This window comes from Pseudomyrmex gracilis, unplaced genomic scaffold (assembly GCF_002006095.1).
Source record: "Pseudomyrmex gracilis isolate BER0280 unplaced genomic scaffold, ASM200609v1 scaffold_385, whole genome shotgun sequence".
In the NCBI taxonomy this organism is placed as follows: Eukaryota; Metazoa; Arthropoda; class Insecta; order Hymenoptera; family Formicidae; genus Pseudomyrmex; species Pseudomyrmex gracilis.
Genome location: NW_018020969.1, coordinates 43,244 through 69,029, shown reverse-complemented (window position 1 = coordinate 69,029; position 25,786 = coordinate 43,244). Strand labels below are relative to the sequence as shown.

Here is a 25,786-nt window from a genome sequence, read left to right as displayed (position 1 = left end):
CTGATATTTGAAAAAAATAATAATAATAAACTTAAATGCTCCGATAAATGCTTCGGAGATTTTTATCAAGCATATTACATTAAAACTTTTCGAACTTCGTAAGTGCATAAATGATCCCGCGACACAGTCGTGAATTATGTATACATACATAGCCGAGTAAACTAGGCGAGTGAATTTGCGACGAGAAGAAAATCGAAGTGGCAATTGAATATTTTACATGTTGCAGTTTTAAGCTGACAATTTCCTGCAAAGTGGTCCGCCGTGATATTTTATCGGGGAAACGTTGGACGGGAAATTCGGAATATTTCAGTGAGCGCCGGTGTGTGTCTTCCTTTTCGCCGATAAGATTTTCATTCTCCACAATCAAGGTCACGGCGACAAAGAGAAACGATTTCAGAACTTCGCGTGATTTTCCGGGAGGAATTATCTCGAGTGAAAGGTAAAACTTCTTAGTTTAAAAGTTCTTGCTTTTTTTTTTTTTTAAATGCATTTGCCCAAACTGCGATCAGAAAATTACTGTAAAAAATAAGCACTTTATATTTTTTCACTTTCGAGCCGCATTAAGAGTCGATCGCTCGATTAAGCTTTCGCACTCTGTTTTCACGTGTGCGTGTATGTGTGTGTGTGTGTGTGTTCATGTGTATGGATGTTCTCTTCCACTTCCTTATTACATTTTATCTGAATAGATCCGGTCGCGTCGCGAGAGAAAATCGAAAGGTGTCTTCGACGTCTCGTCAGGACTTCCTTCGGCAGAGCAAACACATTTCCGACGTATTCGATAACGAAAAAGTAAAGGAAAAACGACAGCATAGAGGGGTGGATGGGAGGATGAGAGGAGGAATAGTGTATGCAGACGCGAGCCTATATCAAAAGTTCGCCTCCGCGCTGGGATCCACGAAAAAAGGAGACGATGACACGGCTGCGTCAGGTAAGTTGACTCAGGACGAAATTGGTTTCGACGCATGTCGTTGAATGTCGGAACTTTCATCGTGATACTCCTCCACTTAGGTAGACATCATCTGACCTTCGCAGCACCGTGAAAAGAAAAGCCGCGAAAATTCTCCATCAGATAGAGGCAAGAGAAATATTTTCGCGCTTCGCAATTTCGTCGTCGACACACATGACACGCACGAGGTTTGTACAATATATATAAAATATTTTTTTAAATAATAATACACAATAAAATCACACACGCGTAACTTTTTGAGAACGCTGTCACACTTTTTTGAGAATATATTTAAATACGTTCAAATTTTAACGAGACAAAATTTATCTCATAATTTTTGTTGACAGCAGAGAGAGAGGACAAAGCCCTGTGACACGAAGAAAAAAACCTTTTTTTTCCTCGTCAAGCGGATGAGATGACGTCATTTGAATCACACAAAAGAATTAAAATGATCACGAGATGGGCAATTTATTAAAAGCAACGTTAAATCCGTCGCGTCACGAATATCGCGAAAATATATCTTCCCCGATCGCAACGGTATCGCGAAACGAACCGGGGATTATTATTCTCTATCGATTCCGGAAAGTTCATGAATTCTCCTCCTTATGATAATTTAATTTACTTACGTCTTCGTAAAAGAATTCGTTGTATAGAAGAATTCTGATTTCGCGAATATATCTTCACACAGCATAGTAAATTTAATTTACTTATATTGCGGCTCATGTCGTTAAAAGAAATGTCTCGTGAGACTTATCGGTAAATCGTTATTTTCGCGCAGAATCGAACTCTGCGTAATATCGACCTCTGCTCAGTGTTCAGAGGTTATCTCGTCGATAAAAGTATCATACGCGAGTTATACGAAAGAACGCATGCATGTGTGTGTGTGTACTCACGATATCGAAGTCCAAATTCTCGGCAATCCAGTCGCGGCCTTGCTTGAACTCGTCGTGAAGACCCATGATGTAAAGGGTGTCGAGTCCGTCGACGATGGTCGCGCCCATGTTCGAGGCACCGAAGATGCTGGCGCTGTGACCTCTCTTCGAGATCGGTCGCAGTTCGTTTTTCCCCCAGGCGTAACGCACATAGTTGTCCCAGCCGTGCTTCATCATCTGTCAACAGAAAAGTTCGAGCAAACTTTTCATCTTGTGCGCAAAAGACAATTTCTATAAAATGTGTACTTTTGTCCATACCATTGATCTCAGAAATTTAAAATATAACAAAATATTTCTTGTTGCAATTTTGAGCAAAAATAAAATTTTCTGAAAAAAAATAAATTTATCTTGTTAATTTATTCAAAATTAACATACTGTTGAAGGTTTTTCGTGCGTTTAGAATGCATCTGTAAAATTTAGTTTTTTTTTTTTTTTTTTTGGAAGAGACATCGATGTCTCAGGAGTTTGGAATTTGTCCGCGATTAATGATATGCGCGGAGAGTCGGACTCCCGTGCGAAGAATTATACGCGGAGTGTCTATACAAAAGTGTGACGGACGCGCGGCGTGAGTTCGTTTGCGTGAATAACAAATATATCGCCCGAGTCTGTCCATTCGTTGACCGTTATTTCCGTTCCCCTTGATTTTTCGAACCATTTCCCCGGGCACTCGCGGTCGCTTCATCACGTTTTTATGACGGCATAATTTAGGGGCAATATAATATCGAGAAGACCTGGCCGGTGGCACCGTCACAAGTGGCCCCTATCTCGCCCGGGCTTCGCTCCGTTATAAAAAAAAATAAAAAAACGAAAATTAGAGAAAGAGAAAGAACGGAGAATGACAGTGAAAGACGAATGCGTATCACTCGACAACAGCTGCGAGTCGGCCGCACGAATTCGGATCGATTTGAATTTTTTTTTTTTTTTTTTTTTTTCGTAACGAAGAAAATCGCGAGATTATCGAAAAGATAATCGCGCGGTTTTCACGCGAGGATATTTAATTAAAAAAAATCGAATAAAGCGCGAAATCATTGTGATATCGAGGAAAGATAAAGTTCGCGCGATAACTTCCGCGAAAGTGAAGGAGATGCGGGCCGTGTGCGTCGCGCGATAAAGATGCGAAATTCCGAAGAACGACGACGCGTTATTACCATCGACTTAGAAGGCGGAGTCTGGCGATGCAGAAAATTGCAGAGAACGATCGCGAGTTGACGCGGCGTCGTCGCGTCGCGACGGAATTCAACGCCTTTCGCCATTATCCACGTAATCGCGGATAATTTGTTCCGTGGAAACCGCGGCGAATGCACAGCGCATGGCGGGACTTGTAGCCGGTAATCTGGTTAACATCCATGTTAGGATTAAACCATTAGCCTCGGTGTCGGTCGACGGGGGATCGAAAAGGGGATGGCGAAGAGAGAAGCGAGAAAGGTGAAGCGCGCGAGAAAGAGAGACGGGTGAGGTGAACGAAGGCAAAACCTCGCGTCGGACGTGTGGCTTCGTTCAATTATTCTCCCTTTGTTACGTCACTTCCGCGGTAACCGGATTTGCTCCCCGGATTCGTCCGGAAGACCGCGTTCCTTTTTTCGTCTTTGTGTAATCCCAAGGAGTAATCCATTAAAAAAAACAAAAAAAAAAAAAAGCCATTTAATGCGGTTCGCCGGTAAGCACCGGCGCAAAAAAAAAGCGACGCGCCGAGCGTGCGAATCGCGAAGTGCGTTTAATCGGTAACGTGGTACAATTTTTATGTTTATTTGTTCAGCCGCGCGCAGCGATTTTGGAATATCCGCGCGCTCGTCCGTCAGGCGAAATTGTAAACGTATATTCGATACACTCGTCAATTCGAAAGTACACAGATACGTCGCACCGGCGGCGGTTTAAATGTTTTTCGTGGCATTAGCTCGGTAAGTCCGCGGACTATAACATTCCGGAGTTATCAGAAAAAAAAAAAAAGGATAGTTTTATATTTCGGGATTCATGCATATTTCCCATCTCGGATTCATTCGAGCTTACGAATAAATTCATTATATTTCGCGCGCCTTCGCACACACATGTAGACAAAACCGCGGCGGGATTCGCAGACGATATGAATTCTGCACAGGGCACTCGCGGGAACTCCGCCTCCCTCGCGCGAGACAGAGAGAAAATATCCTTTCAAATTGCCTGCGCTCCACGCATTTCCATTAATAAACAAAATGCGCTCACTATATATATATATATATATGTATATATGAAAAAGGGAGGAAAAACAGGCGGAAAAGGAGCAACGAGATAGAGAAGCAAAGAGAGAGAGAGAGAAAGAAGAGAAGCGAGTTCTCCGTCAGAGCGATTGAGTATGCATAGCGCACAAACAAAGCAAGAGCTTTGGGATACTCCCGGGAAGAGATGCGGCACACAAACGCACCGCGCGGCCGATAGACGTGTATCGCGCGCCGATACCGGTATAAGTGTACTTAACCGTGACGCTTTTTTTCTATATTTTTTTTTTATTATTTTCTCTCTTTATTTCCCGCGGTTTTCAATTTACGTTATTTATTGCCCACCACACGAGCGCGCGGTCCCAGTCGTCCTGCCGCGTCGGCGTCCCACCGTGATTTTGTGAAAGCAATCCCTCCCCCACCCCGACCCTTCCTCATCAACGCACACACACGCGCGTGCGCGCGTGCAGATGCACGGGGCGCGTTTTCAGAACCAACACCACCACAAACGACTCCTGTTTACACACGATATCCTTGTTGTTTTCTTTTTCCTTTTTTTTTTACCCGCGGCGCACGGCACGAGAGAGCTTGGCAGGATCGACGTCACGAAGCCCTTTAAAAACGCGCACGTCATAAAAATCTAACCGCGCCTGCCGCCATGCGCAACGAGAAACGTGCTTTACATGTAACCTTTGAGAAAGAGTTGGTCGAGACACGGGGAAAACTTAATATTTAATGGAGAAGAGGTAAACAAACAAGAGAAGGGAGAGAGAATGAGAGTATCAAATACGTGAAGAGCGCTGAAGAAAAAGAAAATTCAAGAGAGAAAAAAAAATACAGCTTGAAAAGTTCTGAAGAACGCGAGAGGAAAACAATTCAGACACTTTTTTCATTTCGATTGTACGTGTCGATAAAGAAGATCCTCCTGCTTTGTAAGGGTCGATTTTGGTTCCCTTCAAATTTTGTTTTTAAACTCAGATTAAACGGAACATTTAGCGCGGTGGTGTTATTTTATAATATTTGCTTCAGAAATATCAATATTTTGAACATCTGATGTTGTATCGAAAAAATCATGACAATCGTTTTGGAAAATGATCTGAATCATTCTGGAAGAGAGTTTTCTCATTTTTCTTTGCAGTTGACCCCGACGCTCTTACATATTAGAATTGACACAATACATGTCAATAAATTCTAAAAAAAATGATCAAAGTTCCGTTTAAGCTGGAATCACTCACACAAATTGAATTTAATTGACTTCAAGACATAGATTTTCATGAGTTTGAATAAAATTTGAAGGGAAATCCAAAATCGGATCTCTTCTCCTTTGTGCGATAACAATTGCTCTCTTCTTTATTTTTTTCTGAGACGACTCTCAGTTGTCTTTACTGAAATATTACTTGGTTTCATATTTAACGATCCCTTCTAATTATGCTCGTCGCGAGAATCGCGTTTTAAGAAGATATCAACCGAAGAGACGGTTTCCTCGACGACGATCGCGCGGCAAAAGACGCGCTGAGTTATGACACTTGCTCGTCACCGGATCTCTCATTAAAACGCGAGTGTAATAAAATCATCGTATTTCCGCGAGTGTAAAACTCAGTCGTGCGAATATCTCAGCGACACGGAACGTCGCGTCCGTCGTGAGAACGGAGTAAGCTGAAAATTTATTTATGACATAAAACACGACGTTTTATCGCGCGAGAAACTGCGAGTTCTCGTAACAAAATGCGTTATACTCGTTATATCTAATATTTGAGATTTTCTTTCTTTCGCGTTTGTATGTTTTATACATTATACATTATACGTGTATACCAGATAAGATATGTATACGTATTACAGTCGAAGCGGCGTCGCGCACAAATATCGCGATAAGTCGAGCACACTGTCGCAGTTGCATAATTGAAACCAAGCACATCGTAAGAAAGAAGTATGAATGCATATTCATGCAACGTGTTGCGTGTACATCTCGGAAAGAGAGAGAGAGAGAGAGAGAGAGAGAGAGAGAGAGAGAGACAGAGAGAGACAGAGAGACAGAGAGAGACAGAGAGAAAGCACGAGAACCGGCAACACGCTATGAGAACCGCAGACGTAAAAGGACGTTGTAAGGAAATTCCGCTCGTCTCTCCTGGCACATGTACAAAACCCGCTCGGGAAGCAACGAGTTACAAACAAACCGCGATATGCATACGCTTCAGACGGAAGCTTCTGAGACGTCGCGCGGGAAGAAGACGAGTTACGAGCATCGCGCGAGAGCGAGCCGCGAAAAGAGAGAGAGAGAGAGAGAAAGAGAGAAAGAGACAGAGAACGACACCGCACGAACGAATGAAGCAAACTGAAATAATTCCGCAATTCCGCGACGTGGACGTCTTGAGCGCGGATTTGGCGTAATTACGAAGCTTGTTTATCATTGTTTGGCGAGCGCTGTGTTGCACGAGAGCCTCTCGCGAGTAACGCGAATTAATCTTCGCTAAGTAGAAAACCGATGAAACCGACATCCCCACATCTCTCTTCCTCGTTTTCCCCCGCGAGATACGCGCGGATGAAAGATAGAGCTTCGGAAGAGAGAGAGAGAGAGGCGGTCGTTTCGTTTCACTGCTTCGCGAACTCCGGTACTTTCATCATTATCTTATCCCTGCTGTGCCGCTGCCGCCGCCGCCGCCGCCGCTGTTACCGCCCTTAACTAGAATCTTTCATTAAAGGAAGCTACCACCATTGTGCCCAACTTGTACCGATCCGATAGACAATGCGACTTTGTCGGACTTCCGTCGGCTATATGCCGTTCGCACGCCACGTGATCCTCCCACGAAATTTCCGGGATCTGTGTAAAGCGCTAATCCGCGCGAGAAAGGGAAATACATCCTACCCAGACGCTATCGCGACGAAGCACTCAAAGTTTCGAGAGAGAGAGAGAGAGAGAGAGAGAGAGAGAGAGAGAGAGAAGGGAAGAGAGAGAGAACGTTATCGATGGCTACAATTCCGCTGGCTTGCGCCGAACAATGACCGTGCGATTCGACATGATTGAAAATCCGGTGCGCAACATGTTGCCGCAGGAGGAAAAAAGAGTTTATCAACTTCACACACAGCGGATTAAACATTATTCGAAATTAGTTTCGTTCTTCGCAAGTGTGTGTAAACAAAACGCATTCCCAAACTCGAAGAAAAATTGAAAGTAACAATTTTTTCGTTACACAATAAATTACTAAAATATTTATGTCTTTTGTCAAACATTTTTTTTTTTTTTTTTTTTTTTTTTTATCCGTTTGAATTACGTGTGTAAAATATGAAACAAAATGAAAGCAATTAGAAAAAGCGAAAGTAATTAAACTCCCGTTCGTGAACAAATGCTCCGCTCGCCGCGCGATTTTTTTTTTTTTTTTATTTTGCCTTAAAATAGCTCTCGCGATCGAAGTGACGATTATTCCACGTTCGAGAGGGTGAAAATTTAATATCGGATATGCGCGCGCGATTAAATGCAGCGGAGAAACGCCTTAAACGTGCGGGCATGAAAAATACGCGAGCGTTTATATCAGCGTTCGCTCCGTGGCATGATAATGGCCGGGTCACGCCTACCGCATTAGCTCGGGCTAAAAACAATTAGCCTCTGATGGCTACCCACGTTTCTCCGTTCGGAATTATTCACAAAACGCGCGTGGCGATATTGCCCGATTTCTCATTTCGTCTGAAATCACGAATCGTCGCGACCTTGTCGACGAATTTTCGACGACGTAGCGCGTGACACGAGCGCGAAATAAAACGTCACGAACAATGCGCGATCTACACCACGCGAAAGAGAGAATCCCGTTTCTTCACGCACTATATAATTAAACAGAAGTACTAAACGCGCGGCGGGAATACTCTTTTAAAGTCCCTCTCGCTGCGAGAGTCTTTAAGGTTTACGAGGCCAATTATGAGTCGTTAAGTTTACGATCGTTACCGTGAAACACTCTTACGTAATTAGGAAAATCATCGCTCGACGCTCGTAAATCGTATGCGCGCGATTGTTTTTTGTTCCCCACCCCGGACGCGACTTTTCTCCTCCGGAGCGATCGAAATCGAACGGTTTTTCCTCACGTGTGATGCGCGTGGGCGATTTTCCGAGGCGCGCGCGCGCAATTAAACGCATATCGCGAGACGAGGAGAAGCGGAACGCGCGATAAGCGCGCTTAATTGAAATCCATTTTGAACGGTGGCGCGCGGTCGTTTCGTAAGTTATGCCAGTCCGTCGGTAAATTGCTTCGTTTGGAATGAGCGCCTCCGGACGATGTACCTACGGATAACTTGCGAGTCGAGCGTTATCAAACTATAAGTCGGTTTTGGTCGCGAAGAGGCTATTATAATATTGCGCCGCAACCGCCACCGCGTGGCACGAGAGTCCGGCGATTCGGCGAACTCGATATATTTCGAGAATCCGAACATCCGAATAGAGTCGCGAGATCGATTCGCGATCCGAAAACTCGAAATTGCCGTTGCGCGCTCGAAAATATCCGAGTAGTTTGAATATTAATGTTATTAAGTTTTAACGAACCGAATGTTAACGTTATTTGAATATTAATGTTATTAAGTTTTAACGAATCGAATGTTAATGTTATTTGAATATTAATGTTATTAAGTTTTAACAGACTTGAACGAGTCTAACGACAAACGTTGACCGCACTTTTGTCACCAACATTATATTTGTGTGTGTGTGTGTGTGTGTGTGTGTGTTTTGATTTGTTTTATTATGGTATATTTTTCGACAGCGCAAAATACGGCAAAAAACGCGAATTTGCACATAAATCGACGTACATATCGTACTTTTCGTTATTGTTTTGCGCGAATACTATGTTTTGCAAATAGACTGACGAGATGAAAATGTTTCATTTTTTGATTGAAAACAAATAAAACAAATATCAAAAAACTATCAGTAACTGTGTATCAAATAAAGCGCAAACGATTTACTATGTTGCGAATCTGCCAAAAATGTCACAATCAAATTCTCCGAAACACATGCGCGCGCGCGCGCAAATTGTGAATTTTCCATATTCGTTGCGACTTACGACAAGGTACAGAACCTCGATTCTTGAACAATTTGCGTATACTAAGGTCTATAAGTACATGTGACATTAAAAGTAGAGTTTCGTGTACGAAAATTTTTCAAGATTTAGGGCCCAGGTACGATCGAATTAACGCGGTCATTGAGAGTGTCGAGCGGATTTTTTGTCTTTTGATGTTAGTCAAAACAATACGATATCCTCTACGCGGGACAAGAGAGCCGATCGAATTCTATATTTTAAAAGCGAGATGGTTGCGGATCAACTTAGTCATACCGGCTGCGTCATGCAACATGACACACTCACGTGTCGCTCAATCCAGTTTGACACTTCACCGGACAGTTATCTGTCACTCAGGCGTTTTTTCGCAGCTGTCGCTCGAAGTTAATTGATCGAGCTACGTTTGTCCATTTTCTGCGGAGCAAACACATGCTGCGTCGCGATTGATTAATTTCGCCGCGCTATGCAGAACGAAAAAATTGCCAAATGTTTTTCCACCGCCGCACTACTGCATATTGCCGAAATTAATTTGCGCTCTCGCAAACATTAATTTTTAATCTCGCGAAGAACCGAAGCGCGAAGAAAAATTTCACCGCGAGATCTATCTACTTTAAAAAAATAATTCGAAATGAATTAGTCAAAACTTAACGCGTATAAATATAAATTTCAATTTTAACGCAACTTGTAATATAGTTTTGTCATTTTTAATTTTTCAAACAGATTTCGCAAAAATGTCTGGAAAAATTCTGTTTCATTAATTCCGCGCCATCTCGAATGGGGAGGGGGGGAGATTTCTCTTCTGTTTTCGTTCCACCTTCCCCCCCGTGCCCCACTGTAATTCAAACGCGAATATTGATGTGACAGAACGAACAAAAGAACCATCGGTTTTCCCTTACGATTCTCTCTTTAATTTCCGTCTTTCTCGGTGACACCGCGGTGACGAACGACGGTGGCAATGGCAAAAATCAGAGCGCGCGGACAAAATGAGTTTTCGAAAACCTCTGCATACACGTTTGAATACATACTTTAAATGCAGGAAATTGAATATTGAAAAATATCGGTCCAAAAATGCGTTTTTGGCGTTGCAAACAAAACGCGCGCAAACTCAAATTATTCCCAAACGCACGAAAAAAATAATATTGTGACAGAAAAATAAATAAGTGTACGTCTTATGCACATATAAAATATTCTCCAATTTATATTTTTTCAATATTTTATATTGTAGTACGTTTCCAAAAAATAAAATCTAACATATAAATATATGTGATGTAAATAAATAAATAAAACAATATAACACAAAAAACACTTACCTCTCTTCTCGTCTACCTCTTCATGCAACGTCAACTTAAGTCTAAATAGCATGCAAAAATAAATCCGATGCAATCTTACCTCTTTGACTTTCTCACGACGCTGATTTGTTATGTCGTCCAGCGGAGGGTTAGGCGGTCTAATAACGTAAACGCCCAGATTAGGGGCGACCGGCGGCTCGACCACCGACGATTCGTGTCTGTGTTTGGCGCCTAAACGTCGAGTCTTATCCTTAAATCTACTCTCGGTTCTAGGCTCGTCCTGACCGGGCACCGCGTTGTCCTGCACCCAGGCCGGATTCGGGTGCTTGCTGCGCTCTTCAGGCGCGACGCCCCGATCGGCGACTGCGACGCCGACGATATTCTCGCGTCGCGTGACGAACGCGCCCGTCAGGAACAGGATGAAGATCACGGACAGCAGTCCGCTGATCGCTAGCCGCTGCATGAGCCTCATGTCGTCCCGACACTTGTCGCAGCTCGACCAGCCGGTCGGTGTTTCGGACTGGATTGCGCTCGTATTGGCAGAGCTGCGAGGATAAGGCAAACGATATCCTTTTGTTCACAAGCGAGTCGATATTAGTTTTCTCACAATTTTCCGAACGTAACGGAACGAACAGCGGTTACGAGTAAGTAAAAAACTTTTCGATCTAATTGCAATAATTTGTGAAAAATTTAATTGATTAAAAAACAACTTTGAATATAATATAAATATTTTTCAGATCGCTCCATTTGCTTGTTTTTTTTTTTTATCTTTAAAGAGCGCGATAAATTTTTTAAAGCGATCAAACAATTTTTTTCGCGCGACGATGGATTTAATTTTGACAAAATTGATCGCGATTATTTTTCACCACAAAGAGACAATTCATTGGAACCGAATTCGTCGGAAATGAACGAAGTAGAAAATCGCATTCGTATCGCGCGGGCATCTCCGCCGGTACTTACTTGCAAACCACCTGTTGTGCGTAATTCGAGGACTGAGGCGAATACGCGATTTTTGTTTCTCAGTCCCCGCGAGTCGGCGGCGGCGGCGGCGGCGGCGGTGGCGGCTGCCTTCTTCTTCAGATTGTTCGTCGGAGATAACGCGGGACCGACGAAGAAGTCGAGCAACAACCGAGTAGGCCTCGCGATTATCGGCAACTGCGGAGAGAAAGAGGGATCGACCACGTTACGCTAAGCGAAATCAGACGAGCGAGGATCCGGATCATCCGGACGATCGATGATCGTTTGCGCAGTCAGCCGTTCCGAAATCGCCCGAAACTATCGGCGGGCGGTTCGTTGACTCGGGTAGGTCGCGGGGCTGATCCACCTAAGCGGAGGCAATTTTTCGGGCGGAACGATTACATCAGAGAGCGTCGCGAAAAAAATATTAAAGGCCATACGTATGCCGCGCGAGGGAGCTCGGTATCGCCGATCGCAAAAAGAGGGAGAGAGAGAGAGAGAGAGAGAGAGAGAGAGAAGACCGAGGGAAGAGAGGTGAGAATCGAAAGAAGGCAAGATAGTTCGGAGATTCCGAAGTCTCTGCCGAAATGTGATCACTGCATTTTTTATCGAGCCCGAGGCATCGCGCGAACGGTCCTCTTTACCTTCGGCCCTCTCCCCGCGCGTCGCGAGCGGAGCTTGCGTGCATTTTATCGCTCGGTCGCTGCGGGCGTTACACCTGCAGATCTCGATTTTCTTGCCTTTTTGGCCGTGCGAACGTGCACTTCGTCGGCACGCATCGAAAACGCTTAAAAAAATTCGCCGCCGATGCGCGTCCCGGTCCCGGCTTATCTATTTCCTGATGTCGAAAATCTTCGAGGTCTTCAAATTTTTTGTTTTACAAACGATTCCCTATTCCCGATCGCTGACGAATTGCGACGAATACGGGGGGAAAAATCGTTCGCAAATTCTGTCGAGCGCGCGCACGAATACCGCAAAATATCGCGCATTACATTATTCACAGAGCCGCGAGTCCGGTAACTGTCGATACCGCAAAATATGGAGGTCGAAAGTTTGAGATATCGAAGTTCGGACGAGGAAGAGAGGGGGGTGACGTTGCCACACGGAGCGTTGATTCAACTCGATCGCGAGCGACGGCCGGGATAGAAAAAGGAGAGCGAACGAGAGACGGGGGAAGGACGGGTGAAGAACGAAAAGGCAGAAAAAGAGAGAGAGAGAGAGGGGGGGGGGGAGGTAGAAAGAGGGCAATGAAGAAAGAGAAGATAGCGCGAGTGACGGCGAAGAGGAGGAAGAAGAGATTGGAGGGGTGAACGAGGGGGAAGATAAATCGTCGAAGGTGCACTCGGTGGCCAATAAATTGCGCGGCGCAGCCCCGAGGTTACCAAGATTGCTACGTGTCACATTCTTGCGGAAAATTGGACCGATGGAAGTATCTTAAAGCCAGGCAAATACGCGTCGCGAATGGACACGTACGCGAACGCGTCAGGACCACCCACCCTTTCGCGAAGTTATAGCGAAAATAATGACCGCGCGCGCGGTCGTGCCTTTCGGTCCACGGCAAATACAAATGCGGCGAGAGTCCGTCGTTTTCCCTCCCCACCTCTACCCCACCCCCCCTCTTCGTTCGTTTCTTCTTTATCGCGCACGTTTTCAAAGAGCGAAAGACAGTTACCCTTCTCATTAATCATTGATATTACCGTGTCGGGACGCACACAGCGTGACGTTTCACAAAGGAAACTCGTCGGAATAGAAATACTTCGGAATTGTTATGCGCGAATTGTGCGCGAAATCACATCGTTTTCCACGATAGACGGAGATACACCGTTGAAGAGCTCATCAAATTTCTAATTTAACTTTACAGTGTCTAACGCTGAATGATAACGCGGGCAATATAAACGAAAGTTACGTCAATCATATGGGAAGGGGGAAGGGAGGGAGGGTGAGGGGAACTTTTCAGAGTAGTTGGCCGTTTTACCGGAGAGAGTGGTGAAATAATCTGCCGGCCGAGAGTCCGATAAATCATCTCGAATAAAAATTTCGTTCGTGCTCCGCGAAAATCACGAAGTTCTAATTGCGTTGCATATATGTGTGTATATGTATATATTTATTTATATGTATATATATATATATATTAGTCCGTTTCAACATGATACAACTTTATCGTTGCGCGATAATAAAAGTTATGTGGAATTTAATTTGCGTCTGCGAGAAAAACGCACAGACGTTTGCGCGAAGCAATCACTTATAATAACGTTAAAACTGCAGGATAAAAATAATAAAAAAAATTACGCAATTACACGTGAGCATAATCGCGTAATTCTTATTATTTTTGTTCTATTAATTTGTATGACGATAATAAAAAAAACAAAATATAAAAGTGAAAATTCTCTTACGAATAGAAGACGAGACACGCACGAAATATATTCACTTCTGACAATCAACGAGTTAAAAACCCCCTTTCTCGCCCGTTAAGCTCTCGTTCTAATTATTCATTCGCGCTTCTCCGTTCGTATGTCCCGTGTGAAACGTGACCGCCCCTCGAGACAGGAGCCTTCTTCCCCGAGACACACGGAGAGACCGCCCTTTTGATCTTATTACTCTCTGGGGCGGGGGAGGGGGAGTAAGGGATAAGCGGCGGGCCGACCGTAAAAGGTCGTATCTGCCGGTCGCATCGGGATTTAAGAGCAAAAGATCGCGAAAGAGAGAGAGAGAAAGAAAGAGACGATCGGATGAAAATCGGACGCTGCGCTAAGAAGGAATATGAGGAGGCTGAAGAAAAACGAACAGCAAGCGAGGAAAGGGAGACTAAATAAAGAAACGGAAGGACATCAAAAGGTTAGCGGGTGGTTCGACGAATCTTCCACTCGGAGATTTTTTACGAAGGATGCAACAAATAAAGAGAGCGAGATGAGAGACAGAAGGGAGGGGGAGAGGATCGACCGGGGCGGCGGGAGCGGTCTACAAGTTTACGAGAGGACCGGTGCATGAACACGTCAAGATGGGAGCTCCGGGCGCAGTGGTTACCTTCCCGAACGTCCGGCACGTGTGTGAATTTGTGTGTGCGCGCGCACACATACACGCCGCCAAGGAGGCGGCGAGAACCTTGGAACCTGCCCAAGTCGAGTGTCGGGACACACTGTACCTCACTTTGAATACCCGGGCATTAAAGCCAACTATAACGCTCTTTGGATCTCGATTATCGGCGACTCCCATCCCCCCCCTCCTCCGACGCGAGGCAAGATATACGACCTCGCTACGGAATGCCGTTAAGCGGCGCGCGTCCGGTATTTAAACATTTAGCCGGACGTAAATTAATATATATTTGACAGGTGCAGTGTATACAGAGTTCCGTCTATAGCGGCGATGCTTTATCGTCGCTTAAAAATTCTCGATTACGTCAAATTATTATTACACGCGAGATTAGAAAATGTTATTGAAACGTTTTTCTCTCTCTCTCTCTCTCAGAATCAAAATCGCGCGGGAGAGAAAAAAGTTATATATTACGGCGACATTATTTTTCGGAAGGCGCGCATAAATTTTTTAAACAAGTATGTCTGACGGAATTTTATCGTCGCGTCGAATCCGAATTGCTCCGCCAAACCGAATTATTACGCGAGAGATCGGAACTTTATTGAGTCATTAAAAAAAAAAACAAAAAAACAAAAAAAATGTTTTTCTACGATTCGACTCACGAGAAAGTAGGAGTAACGAGAGAAATTACACTCGCATCGCGGCCATTTCCCTCGCAAGAAACAAATCGTCTACCGCTCAGCTCTGTGCGAATTGCCCCCGCGCGCAAAGAAAGTGCCAGCAGCTTTTTGACGTAACTTTCGTTGTAATTCCTACGGCTCTCTCGCGTGACGGTAACGTATCCTGGCGGCGTTTGTTCCCGGCGTAATTTACTCGGTGCGTTTGCATGTTTTATGGACGTTATATAAAACGCCGGAAATATATGGCGTCTCAAATATTTAAAGTTCGCCGGGGAATACGAGAGAGGCGAGAGAGACCCCCTTCTCGCGCGCTACTTCCTCCCTCTATTCCGGACTACGTTTGAAATTTCTACAGTCAATCTCTCTTTGCGCGTAGCCGCCCTTCCACCTTTCGTACCCGAACCTCCTTTCGTACCCTCTCCCCCCCAACCCTTCCAACACGCCCGTTTCGTCTTTCTCTGAGATCCGGGACCGCGCGCAAGTCCCGCAGACGTTCTTCCCCTCGGCTGGAAGTTTGCTTTCGTAAGCGAACGTACCGCTTCTCTGCTAACTAGCGCAAACGGAAACGCCGCGGAAGAGAAAGAGAGGATGGGAGGATGGAAGTCCAGCCGGTGGTTCTCTCCGAGGTGGTTCGCGCGAGGAATCGGCGCGGCGCATACTAGCAATTCGTATCTAAACTCCGAGGTTTGATTCCGCGCCCGTGCTCTCCTCCTCCCTTTCCCGCGACCGTGCACAGACTGAGAGACTTGGCCCGGAGGTATGTCTACTTAGTTTGCCAACTCATTACCCAATTACCGTTATAAGATCAGAAATTCGGTCCGACTTCGCGGATCCGAAGGGAAACCGTGAGAGCAGAAGGAGAGGAGAAGGAGGATTGGAGAGTAGTCGGGCGGAAATCTAAAGCGATGCTAATTGCGCCCTTCCGATTCGAGAGGCCTCGTTAGATATTCGACCGCCGCGGCTCGGTGAGACGTTTCAAAATAAACTCTACGATTCAGCGTCGCGAAATTCAGCCGCGCGCGCGCGCGCGCTTCACTCCTCCGTAATGAAGCGCGCGGAATAATTATACGAAACGCGCAATCTTGCAATTCGCTTACCCTTCGCTCGATATTATTAATCAAATCGCGGTTCGCGAGAGTATAGTTGAGATTTTTACGCCGTCGGCGACGATTAAATTCCGCATAAACGTCGGAATTGTAATTAACGATCTCCTCTCGTCAGCTGCGCGATGTTACATATTTATGTCCGGATATATACGCGCAATATATGGGAAAGCTCTCCCCGGTTGATTCGAGGACAATGCCGAGGCGAAACGGGCATTGTGTTAATCCCGCGGGAACCGGGCGTTTATCTCGCGGGTTCGTCCGACCGCCTCGAACTTCCACGCGGGTTCCTTTGCGCGCGCGCGCGGGAAGGGTGTATCAAGGACCGCGCTCGCTCGCCTCCGGACTCTTTGTCAGCGGCGCGAGGAGGATGCGCGAAGTCACCGACACTCACCGTCGCGACCACCGCCAACTTTACGTCTCGCGATTAAGTCAAGGACTTCCGGCGCTGTTCGAGCACCGCCGCCTAACGTATATCTGCCAGTTTCGAGCGCTTTATACAAGAGACGACGGGGGATTTATGCATGCAGCAGAGCTCGCCGATTATTTCGGTCGAAAATAATTCAACGTATTTATGTAATTATTATCATTTCGAGATGTACTTTGTCATCGCGCGTTTGCGCGCACTTTCCCGCGTCAGAATGTTGTGTATCATATAATACCTCATTAACATCAGGCGGCGCCAGTGCGATTCCCGATTAAATGCCATTGTCCTAATTGGCGTTAATATCGTTAGCGACAGTTTATGTGGTTATTACACCGCGCAATATTCACCCTTCCCCGTACGTCGAAATCACGCAAACGTGCGCGCGCGTCGCTAATTAGCTTATAATTTCCGCGAGCGCGGAGTGTACGAGTATCGAATTTTTAACGAAATAATCATGATCGCGGTGTGAAGCGAATATTATCGGTAATCAAGCCTCGCGATTAATTACCACCGGGCGCGGGGTCGTTGAGATTCCGCGCGATGATAAAATACGCGAGATGTACGATACACATATCGAACGCAAACGTCAAACGTAGGTAAAATACGACGATCTAAAATATCGCCCAAGGGTTAGGTACCGCATTATTCCTACCGCCCGTAATATCTGTTTCAGATACAAATTAGGGATTCGATTTTCATTCGAATTCTCTGCGATATATATCTCACCGTTCGCCGTTTAAAGTCTCGAACGGGACTATTGCGGAGTTCGGAATTCCAATGTGAAGACACGACAGAGAGGCGATTAACAAGGTGTCTCGTCGACGCGAGGTCGTTAGCTCGTAAAGTTAGTTGATACAATAGCGGTGCGCGACTGTCTTGAATGGCTTCTGTGTCTTACGTACGGTTTCCGTCGTCAAATGCGGAGAAGAGAATCCATCCTCGGAGTCGAGAGTAAGAGAGGATTTTGCCTGGCGCAGCCGCGGGTATATATACCCGATCGTTCCTGGCCAGGCAATAACCTCCTCGTTAACCGAGACGCCTGAAGTCGTTAAAGTCCAAGTTCGAATTCGTGACTGTCGCGTAAATAACTTGGACTATCCGCACCGCGCAAATTACACTTAATGTTAACAGCGCGAATAAAACATAGCAATCTCTCGGGGGGGCGGGGGGAGGGGGAGGAGGCGCGGCGGGAACTTGCGCAGCGCGATTTTATTAACGTCGAGGAGCGTACCACCTCAAGTTCGTTAAATTCGACTTAATTGAGAATTGGAATTTCATTAGCGACAAATATATAAGCGTTCGCCGGAATAATTTTATTCCGCGATTTCCATCCCTCTCTCCTCTCCTCTCCTGTGTGTGTAATAAAACTACCATTACATCCTCGCAATAATCGCGAGATCGCGACGACACAAAAGTGGAGAGAAAAATAAATGAACTGTTTAACATACACGTTATTCAATTAAAGTGCGAGCGTGGAAATGACACGCCATAAAAAAAAAAAGAAAAAAAAACAGTGAAACAAGTCGGGAATCAAATTTAATTCCGTCGGAAGCACGGAGAAAAAAACTCGAAACCTGAGATACGCGCGCGGCAAAATTGCGCCCCGAACCGAAAAAAGTCCGTTATGTCAAGGGACAGCCGTTCTCGCTCGGCCTGTTCTTCGATTGCTCCAGTCAGATTTCAGTCGCTGTAACTGCGAGTGACAGATGAAAGAGTTACTTTGTCGAAATGGACCGAGTTACAATGTGAGAACGCGATTTATCTTTCCTCTTTCAAACGTAAAAAAAAAAAAAAAGATAAGCGCTCTCGCGAATTAGCGTTTTTTTTTCAGCGGACTGTTATTTTTCTTCTTGCTGCGCGCCATTATTTTGCGATACGAAAAAAAAAATATATATATATCGCGAAAACGTTAAGGTAAAACCGTTAAAATATTAAAGCGTTCCGACGGTAGAAGAATATTTTTCTAGGATTCAAATCTATAAAATGTATTCATTTTGCCAAAAGAAAGAAAGTCCGTGTAACGTCTTTCTTTGTTAAAAACAATTACCGTCGCCCGCACATCAAAAAAAAAAAAAAAAAAACATTCTTGGTGGTTCTTTCAAAGGTGTTTCGAAACGTAAACAGTTTTATGTCATACTGTACAATAAATATAAAAATGTCGTGTCGCGCGTTTGAAATTCAAATGCGGCTCCGGATTACGATTATTGTTAAATCTATTCCGACTGGAAATAGGAGTCATCAAGTTCTCGGACGAGCGTGAACTTTGATCAATCGTCGGTCGCGTGCCGTTGACGACAAAGAACAATGCCGTAACGAGGAAAGCAATTTTTTTGTTTGGCAAAAGGAGAACGCGATGAATGAAAATTTTTGGTTTCGCGCGTCGGCCGACCGACCGACACATTGTCTGCGACGATCCGGAGAGAGAGACGGTCAAGCGCAACCTGTTAGCGACGGTCTATATTTGAGAAGCCAAACGATTCCGAGCGTTGCAAAAACTCGGTTAACCAGTTCGGCTCTCGGGCTCCGAGTAAAATGGAGATACCACGTGAATAATTTTTCTTTTTTCTCTTCTCTTTTGTAACCGACATGCACGAGAACTCGAACACGCGATCCCGGAGATTCACTTCGCAGGTTGATTGTTTGCGCCGCGTGTGAGTGCGAATTAAGTCTTATTGAACTTATTGAACGAGAACTATTCAATTAGTCATCCCTCGGCTTTCGGCAAAGGAAACTTATAAAAACGACGGACGCACCGCGAATACACGCGACGAATTTAAATTTGACACACGTACACACACACACACACACACACATACAGGTCGTTCGCCCGTCGCTATTCCTCACGGTTACACAAGACTGCAAAGAGACCATTCTCCAACCTGTTGGCCCCGAGACCGCACACGCCAGAGACACCCGGGCTCTCGTTCAAACTTTCGGCCGTAATAAAAGAGAAATCACGCGCGCGCGCGCCAACGCGACACGTCGTTTTACAACCGCGCTATCGTCTATCATTCTCATTCAAATCGCCATCTCTCGCAAGTCGAATCGTCGTACTTTCTTATCAATGACTCGATCAAGTCGGAGACTGATCGGCGTCTCGCGAAGTCTTCCGACGATCTCGATCTCATCGATAATTGTCGTCCGAAAATAAATTCTAATAAAACAAAAAAAAAAAAAAGCTTCGCACACACACGCACACACACACGAGTGTATATATATCTCGCTAAATCAATTAGAAAGCGAGCGTGTCTTATGTTATGTATTTTAATTTGGGATTGGTAAACAGAAGCTCACGGCTTGTGTAAACTGCAGTTGGAAGACCGCCAGGGCACGATGCTTTCGCACCTACGGACAATAGAGATCGAAGGAGCCGATTTCGTGAGCAATTGCGAAACCAGGTATACCCGGGGCTTAAATCCATTTAACTAAATCAATAAATCGCCCTCTCGAAAAACGTACATGGTGATCGGGATCGTTGAACTCGACTCGGGTCTTTTGTAACGAGTTTAAGATTTACGATCAGTTTTTTTTTTTTTTTTTTTTTTTTTTTTTTTTTTTTTTTTTTTTTTTTTTTTTTTTCACGACTGTTCACTTCGTAAGATAAAAAAACAATCCAAGCGGTCTGTATAATTCTTCGGGATTGTAAATTATTACACAGTTGTTTTCGCACACAGTTCGTCTGCTTTGAAAAAAATATATATATATTGTATATATATATATAAATAATGGATTGTATAACAGTCAGTTTTGGAAAAACATTTTATTTCGATCTTTCGTAATTGTTCAATCGAATCCGAGAAAAATCAACCCGTTCAACGCGAGAAAGTTAATCACCACCACGGCGACGCAATACTTTATCTCTCGTGAAACTGTAAACAATGTTTTTTTCGCGACAGCCAGTGCGCTTCAATCCGCAAGAAATCTCAACTAAAACTGGCGGAGCCCATTTGCGGATTTACGTTTCAGAGACGGAACGTACGAAGTCTCGTTTCCGCATGGGTGGGCCACTGTCGCGCCGTTATTAAAACAGTCCCGACGGCACTTAATCACACCCGAGCACCCCCGCGCAATACACGACGCTTTTTTTCCAGCCGCAATTTCCGTCGACGTTCTCTCGCGCACTCGTGGCGCGCTTTCGAAAGCGGCGCGTATATACCTCGCGCTCTCGCGCGCCTTGTTCGCGCGACGCTATCGTGTCCGCACCGACAGAGTGAATTACACACTCGCGTTTATAACAATTTCGGAATCTCCGTAATCGATATACGATAGCAATTTTGTACGTGTTACACGCAAACGCGGAAACGCGCGCTCTCTCGCGATGTAGTTTGATTTTAATTAAAGATTGAAACTTGGATCGGGCGCGAATCGAATCTCGGATTAATAATTTTCCGTTCGCCAATTTTACGTAGGTATTTCTCGTTTCCTGGAAAATTTCGCGACTTTCTCGAGACGATATTTTCGCGTCGCGCATATTACATACTATATCGACGTAAGGAAATCGATACGTCAAAACAACATCTTTTAACATCTATTTTCGGAGAAGTTACATTCTTACATACGAAAGAGCCGGGCGCGGCTCTCTTCGTCGGTTCTCTCTTATCGACGTTTCTCGAAATAAGAACAAGAAAGATGCAAAACACATTTCAGTAATGTCAAATGTCGAGGTATGACAAGCGTAATGGACAGATCGATACGCGTTCCAGAGTTCATCCACGTCGGTGTCGTGGCATAAATAACGTTACCGAAGACTCATAAATTCGTGCTCGCGTGTCTCTTTCTCTGTCTCTGTCTCTCTCTCTCTCTCTTATTCTCCTTCGAAAATCTTTGCAAATGTTTCTGTTTTTACATATTCACGACCGTTTTTTTTTTTCAGACGAATTAATGTGACGTCTTTTCGACTGCCTCACAATCAGAGCGATTGAACTCGTCTCTCTATTGAAGTATATGAGCGTAATAACTCACAGCGTGCAATATTTTTCATAGCCCATTGCTGTTAGATGCTTTTTCGAGACGAGTTTATTATTCGCTTGTTATATAAATTTTGCAGGAGCTTGTCGAAGAAGCCGCTCGACGAAATCGAGGTCATCAATTATATAAGAGTATAAATAATAACAACGAAACGCTGTGTAATGACCAATTACACGAAGTCGGAACATCAAGACAACGAAGGAACATCAAGAAACTCATCGAGACGCTCGAGAGAGAATATCTCGAGAGACGTTTACGTTAACGTTGGGATAGAGAACGTCGGGAGAGAGTTTCAAGATGGAAATAAGGGGTTCGTGTCTATTTCACTCATAAACCTTTATTAAACGCACGTGCAAGAGAAAACTATTTGTATTTTATTATTATTATTTTTTTTTTTTTTTAGAGAGAGAGAGAGAGTTGCAGCAGCTCCTGAGGACAAAGAAGAATTTTACGTTCGACAGATTTACGTCCGGGATTGAATAATTCCGAAAGCTTTTTACACGCTTCTTCGAATAATTGCGATCTTAAAAGCGCGCCGTATACTTTGTTATTATCATCGAAGGTTATTACTCGTCGGTTCTTCTTGATCGAAAAATTGTTCGAAAAATCTGTTCGCGACGTTTAAAGAGGGAAAACAGCAAACTTGCCGAGACAATACTTTTCTTTCTTATTATAAATTGTAAAAAAACCTGTTTATTGCACGCGTGTGTATTGTATAATAATTAAAACATTCCTCAGACCAAATTCCATAAATATCACTCGCAAGTACCTTGAGACTCGAGTTTCGTTTCGCTCTTATTATGTTTTGCATTTTGCATCGCTGCTCGCACGTTTAATCGCTCAATAATTAAAAAGATTCTCCGGGAACGACGTACTTGCTTGTGCGAAGCACATTCCGGAGATTGCAGCGAGAGCTGGAATTTTGCAAGTTTTAAATAAGTTACGCTCTCGAACTTTTATACGCCTTTTGACCATTCACGTAACATTTTAACAAGCCTGATTTAATTCATGAATCGAGAAAAGCAATTTTAAAACGCCGTCCCCGTTAGCAACGCGACGTTCCCATGAAGCCATCCCGTCGGAATTTCAAAAGCGCGAGGCACACCAAGGATCACAGGAACCTTTCAGAGGCTTCTTCGCGGTCACGCTCCGGGTGGTGCTTTCGATTCGCGTTTCCGAGACGATAAAGATTCGTCGGAGATTACAAAAATTCCTGAACGCGTAAGGGTACAAACGATCGGTGCGGTGGCGTGGCAGGTCGAATCCCAGAAAGGAACTTGCGGCGGGAAGAGACATCGAAAGGGAACCGCGGAGAAGCCGTTCGTGTGGCCACAAGAGTGCCGGCCGGACACTCTCTCGACTCGCATCTCAAGACGTGCTCTATGACCATGTCGACCCCGAGAAGGTACCCTCGTAATCGCTATCGGAACGATTTATCTTGATCCGCGTGCGAAATAAAAGGAGGGCGAGAGGAGCCCGAGCTGGGGGAGAGAAAGCCGAAGAGAAAAGAATTTGCGGAGCGGTCCGCGGGATCGTTGAACCGGCACGACGACGCGAGACGACAACGACGACGTCTCGATCGATTCGGCGCGGCTTCAACGAGGCACAATCCCGCTTGTGCGCTCCAAATTAACCGGGAATTTCTTATTTGTGCGAGAAGAGAAAGAGAGACGTCGAACGAAGAAACGTCGTCTTTGCCGCGGAGAGAATTAAATCAACTGAGAAAATAAGTCATCTTTGTAGTTGAAACAAGCGAGAGTTGCTTCCTTGTAATGTCGAATAATAACCCATATAAGCAACATAAACAAAAAATTAAGTACTTGTACTTATTAACAATAACAAAAAAAAGTAAAATAAAATTTAAAAAATACAATGCTACACAATCTCTCTCTCTCTTTCTCTCTCTCTCTCTCTCTCTCTCTCTCTCTCTCTCTTTCTCTCTGTTCGCGAAACCAAAAAATCATACCGTTTCGCAAATAATTGGAATAAGAGTTTCTCTGAGGGAGAAATGCGACATGACGCTTGTTTTGATCGCGACGCAGAGGAAGTAGGTCACAAATGATATGGCGACATCCGATTTCATGAAGTCGAGCGTACTTCAACAGACACAAACGTTCTCAAAGATTTATACGAAGAGAGAGAGAGAAGAGAGAGAGAGGAGAAAGAGAGAGAGAGAGAGAGAGAGAGAGAGAGAGAGAATTCATTTCGTGCAAAGCGCAACGTCATATTGTCCCAGTGAGTTTTGAACAAGATCCTGTCATCACGTCTAATTTCAGAAAATGCTCCAACACAGAAAAGCAAACACTAACGGTCTCAAAATAAACGCAAAAAAAAAAAAAACTATTTTATTTGCGCGTCTAATATTATTACACGAATAAAACAAATGAAATCTCCGCACTAACGAAAGGAAAAGTCCGCGTGCACAAATGCGACAAATAAGACAAACATTACAGGACGGAGAATTTTGAAATTATTATATTATATTCTCAAAAATTATTATATTCTCGTAAAGCAAAAGCATCTTTCATCACTCTCGCTCTCTTAATGATTTCAATTCTTGATCGTTTCCGAGTTAAAGCGCATCAGGGACAAGTTTGTGCGCGCGCGCGCGCGCAGCTAATTAAACGAACAAGTAACTATTGATTAAGGCGCTTTCGCGCGCGGTATTACGATCGGCTTTCCAACAAACAAGTGAGATACCGGTTGTGCACCGCACACGGGCGATATCTGTGCCTCCCCCTCCCTATATTCCACCGCCACAAATTATCCACGGTAGTAGTGTGTGCGCGAGGCATATCCGCGTATATATACCTATGTATCCCGACGTTTTACGGGCAAACTTGCGACACCCCCCCCCCCTCTTCCCTACCTTCTCCCTTTCTCGAGTTTCGAGCAACATGCTGCTGCTTCCATCACATAGTTGCGGTCACGATACCCCCAAATCGAATGCGGCTTGTATGCGGCTCGTGTGTGCGATGCGATGCGATGCGCGCATACTTCGCAACTCTCGAATTCGCGAAACATTTTCAAACTTCCACAGAGCCCGTATAAAATTTTCGGCGCCCGATATCGCTTGCCCCCCCCCCCTCTTTCTCCTCCTCCTCCTCTTCCCTACCTTACCCCACCTCTCTCCCGTACTTTTATATATATATATATATATATATAACGCGCGATGCGCTACACATTCTTATCTTCGCGTATAAAGAGAAGCGCGAACGCGCGCTTCTCCTAAATAAAAGGCTTTTTCGCTACCTATGAGAAGTTACGACGGCGGAATATACTGCGAGCAAGACCTTTATGCATTTTATCGCGTTTTTCACTCCCGGTTTCACCATTTACCGCGGTCCGCGTTATCATCATCTCGCGTTTCTCTCGCTTTGAACGAGTTTTGTTTTTTTTTTTGTTTTTTTTTTTTTGTTTTTTTTTGTTTGCTATACACGCGCGGAGCTTTCAGAATCTGAGTACGTATTTCAACGGATTATTGACGGAACACACTATCACACACGTGTCAGAAAATGATCCGCCGCGGTTATCATCACGCTCGGGAAACAACGTTCTTAGCGATCATTTTCGCGCATTTTCGACGAAAAAAAAAAAAAACAAACAAAAAATGTGAAAAATGTGCTCCCTCTGCGTCGCGACGTATTTTATCCGCCTCGTTCGTTCGGTGCGGCACGTGCGTGTAACGCGCGACGCGCGTTTTCCTCCTCAGAAAATCCGATCCGCGCGATACACACGTTCGAGAAGAGCCAATCGATATCGCTCGCTTGCGGTCTCTCGATCGGTGTTGCGCTTCGATATTATTTGCGCGGCTGAAAACACGCCGACGGTCCCGCCAATATGTCACGAGACAGCGCGCGTTATGAAATTCAACGTAATAAAAAAAAAAAACCCCCAAAAAATTCCTTGCGGTCGACATTCTTGCATTTTTCCGATACATCCGGCCTCGATGTAATTAAAATAATATAAAATTACACACCAGCGCGCGCATTAAGCTACACGTTGCATAATTACACGCGAGTGTCGCGATGTGTTTCCAGCAGCGCGATCGCGTACCGGTTTTTCGGATCATCGGCCCCGATCCCAGAGAGGATCCCGGGCCTTTGTGGTTCGGCGTGTCGAACACGACGCGCGGCTCTCGAGAGTCGTTCGTTATAAATACGCCGGCAAAACGGTGCCATTAATCAAGCCCGTTCTTCGTCGCGCACGAGAGAATGCTAGACGTTCTCTCT

The 25,786-nt window shown here is 44.8% G+C and overlaps 1 protein-coding gene across 1 annotated transcript in view; it reads right to left on the bottom strand.

Annotated features, from left to right (window-relative positions):
* Window positions 1-948: 948 nt before the first annotated feature.
* Window positions 949-25,786, bottom strand: part of LOC109860427 (mannosyl-oligosaccharide 1,2-alpha-mannosidase IB-like) — a 43,371-nt gene continuing 18,533 nt past the window's right edge. Inside the window, exons 2-4 of the mRNA XM_020439497.1 lie at window positions 10,490-10,934; window positions 1,840-2,055; window positions 949-1,024 (exon numbers count right to left, since the gene is read on the bottom strand). Coding sequence (XP_020295086.1) covers window positions 1,016-1,024; window positions 1,840-2,055; window positions 10,490-10,861 — 597 coding nt within the window. The 5' untranslated portion in view covers window positions 10,862-10,934 and the 3' untranslated portion in view covers window positions 949-1,015. The remainder of the gene's footprint in view (window positions 1,025-1,839; window positions 2,056-10,489; window positions 10,935-25,786) is intronic.